Genomic DNA, 6336 nt, shown 5'->3' with positions numbered 1-6336 from the left:
GAGAGAATGGATGGTGTAGGGAAACGTAACACCTCTCAAATTCATAGACAGCGCTCTGACGGTCTATGACAACCACATGATCATGTTTGACTTATTTTAAAGCAATATACATTGTTTGTTTACATTCATGTTGTTTGTGGAGTAATACAACCTTTTGGGTTATACAAGAGAATCATTTATAAATTATATTCTCCAAGAATAATTGAAAAAATATCAAAGAATTTAAATGACCGCTGAACAGCCTCCCAGATCCTAGACTATCTTAACAAAACACCTCAAAGGATTTGACAATTATGGAACCATCATTCATGTTTAATAATGACTCCTGAGAGAAAATAATGTGTACACCTGTTTTATTAACAACAAACCACATAAACTGTCTGCAACAAGTAACTAAACTTTCATTTTACAGCAACAAATAATCTTCATAAACTATTTGATTTTACCATAAAGATTTTTCAGATAGGATGCTGACACTACGCAATAGAATTGTTGGTTTCAGTTGATAGTTCCATGGATTGAACAGGTCCTTATGGAGCACACAGAGGGAAATCTCCTTCCACATAATTCATCATTCCAGGCATGTTTATCTTAAGCGGAAACACAGAATAGAAATGACCTCTCAAATCAACTCAGATATACACACAAAAAATCAAATAAAAGTGTGTGTGTGTGTGTCAGATTTATTTGTTATACTTACTAGGAATAACATTTAATTTAATGAATGGATCAGTGAATGATAGTGGGCTTACTGTACCTCCAAAGTTCATCTGAACACATGGCTCTCTGGCACCCTTATAGTTATTGGGCTCGTCTTTCGCCCAGTTCTCGTGATCAAATTTGGATCCGTCACTCCAGAACCATAGCCTGTCCTGTGGAGAAGAACTGAGGTCTCAGTATCAAAGAAATCACATATAACTAGAACACAACCGTTTAAAGATGGAATCCGCAGTGGGGGGAAACAGCACCACTGACCACCCCACCACCATTGTTATTGATTTTGTTGCCAAGCTGAGGAGCGTTGAGCAGCATGTTAAAAAATGGTGGTACATCATGTGCCCTTCTATTACACGTGCAATGATATCTGAAGGGAAAAAGAGTGGTTGTTTTTTGCAGTAATTTGTTTGTTGCTTTTAGATATCATTTATACTTTTTGAACTATAACCGTTTTAAATTCGCATAAAAGCTCCTTAGGATTCAGTGGGAACTATTTGGATTATCTACTGCTCTTGAAATGTTAATGCAACAAACAATAAATCAGCATTGACATGTACAGACTGACTCACCTTAGCTTGCTGCAACATAGCAAATAGCCATTTAGGAGATATGTAAACTTTAATGGTGTTCAGTAAAAATAATAGCCCTTTCAAGCATTTATGCAACATTTCGGAAAGTAACTTGATGCCTACTGTTACAAAACCATGTAGCGTTGTTAAATGGAAGTAACCACTGTGTGAATATAAAATTATGCTTTTAACAACCATTATACTGTATGATTCAGTGCCATATGCCCAGGGTTAGGTACTGTAGGTTACTTTCTAAATGTAATTCTGTTACAATTACTAGTTACCTGTTCAAAATTGTAATCAGTAATGTAACTTTTGGATTACCCCAAGTTAGTAACGTAATATGATAGCTCAAGAGGTGTTAGAAGAAGACAAATGAATATTACCGATTGAACTACATTTTTTTTCTATTAAGGTATTTTAACTTTTACTCAAATATGACAATTGGGTACCTTTTCCACATTTGCCTGAACAGCATCATATCCTCCAATCCAGGTCAGAGGGAAATCGCCAGTCTTGATCAACACCACCGCCTGTAGAAATTGGGACTCCACAGAGCTGTGCACAGACGCCAGGTTTGCTCCAAGGAACATACAGTGGCGCTAGAGCAAGCCGTAGACAGGGACAAAGACATGTCATACTGTAGGTATTAGTCAGTTGTCCTGTCTTTGTGAGAATGTGTGTTCTGGACTCTCACAATTAAATATTGGCCATCACAACTAATGTTCTTTGAAATAGGCTCTTCGAGATATTAGTTTATCTCTGTCTTAACTCGTGGCCTGTGGGTTCCAATATACAGGAGTTCTGACTCCACACATTAAATAAATATTGCAAAGCCTAGAAAATTCTAACTAGACAATAACTTAAATGGGGGGTTCAGTATTTTACGTACTGAACATCAATATGATGCCTGTTAAAATAAGGCAAAATCCCCTTTTAAGGTAACATCAAAACAAATAAGCAAGTTGATTTCAATTGAACTTCTTTAATTCAAAGAAGAGGGTAAGCATTTTACCTCTGCTTCAGGCCATGTCCTTGCAGTCTTAACAAACATGAAGCAGCGTGAATTAAACTGGAACCAGCCTATGGGGCATGGGCTTTTTTTATCTGCTGAAGATGCCACCATAGCATCTGTAAGGAGAAGACAAAGGGCACGTTAGAAATTGCAGCCAACTTTCAAGGTGGGTCGAGACTGACTGATCTACAAATCACCTGGCATCATAAATAACTACTCAATATTATTTGTAGATCAGTCATTCCACACACACAAACACTCACACACACCACCCCGCTGCTACAACATTAAAAATAATGATGTAAAGTGTGAGGTGAACTCTCTTACTTGCTTCGTCCAGAGTTAGGGTATCACCCAGTGCAAAGGCAGCGCTGAGAAGCAGAAGAATGGTCAACATCGCCATGGTGATAGTCTCCTGGTAGAGAAAGAGCGAGTGAGACACACAAAGACAGACAGTGAAAGAGAAGCCATCAAGTCAAAGTCAGTGAGTACTTCAGAGTGTAGGTAAGTTTCCCAAACCTCTCTTTGAGTACCCGCAGCCATTCCACTTATCTGATATATTCCAGTACTATTACATTAGAGCAGATTCAGCTAATGTAGGGCTGAGGAATACCAAGTATCATCTGTTCCACCACATAGAGAAGATTAGCCTAGCACACTATATGAATATCCATGTCCCCAAATGGCACCCTATTCCATATAAAGTGCAGTACTTTTAACCAGGGTCAAATATGCTCTATGGGCCCTGGTGAAAAGTAGTGCACTATATAGGGAATAGGGTGCCATTTGGCATGCATTCAGATACAGTATTAGATGAACAGATGTTGAAATCTCACCTGAAATGTTCCGTTGTAGCTTCACTTCTTCGGAGATCTTCAGAGGTCTTCACTGGGTATCTCTCTCTCTGTCCTGCCTGTGAGTTGAGTTCTACCTCTCCCTACTCTCCTTTTTAAAGGGCCTGTCCAGTCAGACCCCTCCCTCTTTTTCTCTCTCTCATCCTTTAACACCCTTGCATTCTGTCTGTCCAGCTCAAGACATGCTGGACCTGTCCGATAGCTACCTGTTTGACAGGGTTGGGTTCATACAAATTTGAAGGTAGTCATTTGTATTTATAATTCAAAAATTAACAAGTTTTGGAAGAAATTAATGTGTTGCACGTTGCATTACAATATTGTTATGAAGATTCTCTTGAGCACAGGTGCCCGACTGAAGATTCTACTTAATTCTACCTAATTTGCACTGATGAGGACGTAGGCTTGGAAACACAATGACATTCAGAAGGCAAATCATTAGTAGAAAAACCTTTGTCATCATTGTGATTTCTTTAGGTTGACTTTTTTTTGCAGTATAACTAGCTAGCTAGCTCTGGAATTTTTTGTAATAATTTGAATTATCTGTCTTAAATTTGAATGTGCTGCCAACCCTGCTGTCTGTCTGTTAGCTAATTATGAACTGTATTCACCCCAAAGTCACTGCATCAGAGATGGGCCACTCCACCCCTCAGGGGCTTACCAAGGCTGTATCCGAAATACCACCCTATCATTTTTGTATACACTACCAGTCAAAAGTTTGGACATACCTACTCATTCCAGGGTTTTTCTATATTTGTACTATTTTCTACATTGTAGAATAATAGTGAAGACATTAAAACTATGAAATAACACATATGGAATCATGTAGTAACCAAAAAAAGTGCTAAACAAATCTAAATAAATGTTATATTTGAGATTCCTCAAAGTAGCCACTCTTTTGCCTTGATGAAAGTGTTGCACACTCTTGGCATTCTCTCAACCAGCTTCATCGGGAATGTTTTTCCAACAGTCTTGAAGGAGTTCCCACATATGCTGAGCACTTGTTGGCTGCTTTTCCTTAACTCTGCATTCCAACTCATCCCAAACCATCTCAATTGGGTTGAGGTCAGGTAATTGTGGAGGCCAGGTCATCTGATGCGGCACTCCATCACTCTCCTTCTTGGTCAAATAGCCCTTACACAGCCTGGAGGGGTATTTTGGGTAATATGTCCTGTTTATAAACAAATGATAGTCCCACTAAGTGCACACCAGATAGGATGGTGAATCGCTGCAGAATGCTGTGGTAGCCATGCTGTTTAAGTGTGCCTTGAATTCTAAATAAATCACTGACAGTGTCACAAGCAAAGCACCCCCACACGATCACACTTCCTCCTCCATGCTTCACAGTGGGAATCACACATTCGAAGATCATCCATTCACTTACCCTTCGTCTCATAAAAACACGGTTATTGGAACCAAAAATCTCAAATTTGAACTCATCAGACCAAAGGACAGATTTCCAAGGTCTAATGTCCATTGCTCGTGTTTCTTTGTCCAAGCAAGTCTCTTCTTCTTATTGGTGTCCTTTAGTAGTGGTTTCTTTGCAGCAATTCGACCATGAAGGCCTGATTCACAGTCTCCTCTGAACAGTTGATGTTGAGATATGTCTGTTACATGAACTCTGTGAAGCATTTATTTGGGCTGCAGTGTGACGCGCAGTTAATTGCCGATTTCTGAAGCTGGTAAATCTAATGAACTTATCCTCTGCAGCAGAGGTAACTCTGGGTCTTCCTTTCCTGTAGCGATCCTCATGAGAGCCATTTTCATCATAGAGCTTGATGGTTTTTGCGACTGCATTGACTGACCTTCATGTCTTAAAGTAATGATGGACTGTCGTTTCTCTTTGCTTATTTGAGCTATTTCTTGCCATAATATGGACTTGGTCTTTTACCAAATAGAGCTATATACTGTACCAACCCTACCATGTCACAACACAACTGTTTTTCTCAAATGTATTAGGAAGGAAATAAATTCCATGAAATAACAAGGAACACATGTTAATTGAAATGTATTCCAGGTGACTACCTCATCAAGCTGGTTGAGAGAATGCCAAGAATGTGGAAAGCTGTCATCAAGGCAAAGCATGGCTACTTTGAAGAATCTCAAATATAAAATATATTTAGATTTGTTTAACACTTTTTTGGTTACTACATAATTCCATGTGTTATTTCATAGTTTCGATCTCTTCAATGTTATTCTACAATGTAGAAAATAGTAAAAATAAAGTAATACCCTGGAATGAGTAGGTGTGTCCAAACGTTTGACTGGTGCTGTATATATATATATATATATAAGTATATATATAGCGCTACTTTTGACCAGGGCCCATAGGGATTTGTGATGCTATCCATGTCATTGCACATAGTATATAGTACAGTGGCTTCTGTTTCTGTTTGTTACCTTATTGTTTTATTAAATAGAATAATCTACATGTCTCTAAGTGAGTATGTTTACATGCATTTTTGTTGAATCTTTCAAATTGATAGTACATGTAAACACCTTAATCAGAGTCCAAGCAGTATACAGTGTTGTGAAAAAGTATTTGCCCCTTCCTGATTTGTTATTCTTTTGCACATTTGTCACACTTAAATGTTTCAGATCAAACAACCTTAAATATTACACAAAGATAACCAGAGTAAACACAAAATGCAGTTTTTAAGTGATGGTTATATTTATTAAGGGAAAAAAGCTATCCGAATTGTTTCAATTCAGCCACATTGAAGGGTTTTCTGAGCATGAACCGCCTTTTTTAGGTCACACCACAGCATCTCAATTAGATTCGAGTCCGGACTTTGACTAGGCCACTCCAAAACCTTTATTTTGTTTTAAGCCATTCAGTGGTGGACTTGCTGGTGTGTTTTGGATCATTGTCCTGATGGCCGGACATTCTCCTTCAGGATTTTTTGGTAGAGCGCAGAATTCATGGTTCAACCAATCACAGCAAGTCGTCCAGGTCCTGAAGCAACATAGCAGCCCATCACACTACCACCAACATATTTGACTGTTGGTATGATGTTCTTTTTCTGAAATGCTGTGTTACTTTTACGCCAGATGTAACGGGACACACCTTCCAAAAAGTTCAACTTTTGTCTCGTCTGTCCACATAATATTTTCCCAAAAGTCTTGGGGATCATCAAGATGTTTTTTTGCCAAAAGTGAGACGAGCGTTTATGTTATTTTTGGT

At 38.5% G+C, this 6336-nt stretch overlaps 1 protein-coding gene across 1 annotated transcript; it reads right to left on the bottom strand.

Moving 5' to 3' along the window:
- Positions 1–336: 336 nt before the first annotated feature.
- LOC129854757 (ladderlectin-like) lies at positions 337–3245 on the bottom strand. The gene is made up of 6 exons (XM_055921908.1): positions 3138–3245; positions 2629–2716; positions 2302–2417; positions 1739–1888; positions 758–872; positions 337–590 (listed from the first exon to the last, which is right to left on the bottom strand). The coding sequence occupies exons 2-6, from the start codon at positions 2702–2704 to the stop codon at positions 499–501; spliced, it is 549 nt and encodes a 182-aa protein (XP_055777883.1). The 5' UTR covers positions 2705–2716; positions 3138–3245; the 3' UTR covers positions 337–498.
- Between the last annotated feature and the right edge of the window lie 3091 nt (positions 3246–6336).

Source organism: Salvelinus fontinalis, chromosome 5, assembly GCF_029448725.1.
Source record: "Salvelinus fontinalis isolate EN_2023a chromosome 5, ASM2944872v1, whole genome shotgun sequence".
In the NCBI taxonomy this organism is placed as follows: Eukaryota; Metazoa; Chordata; class Actinopteri; order Salmoniformes; family Salmonidae; genus Salvelinus; species Salvelinus fontinalis.
This window is presented reverse-complemented; position numbering and strand designations above follow the sequence as displayed.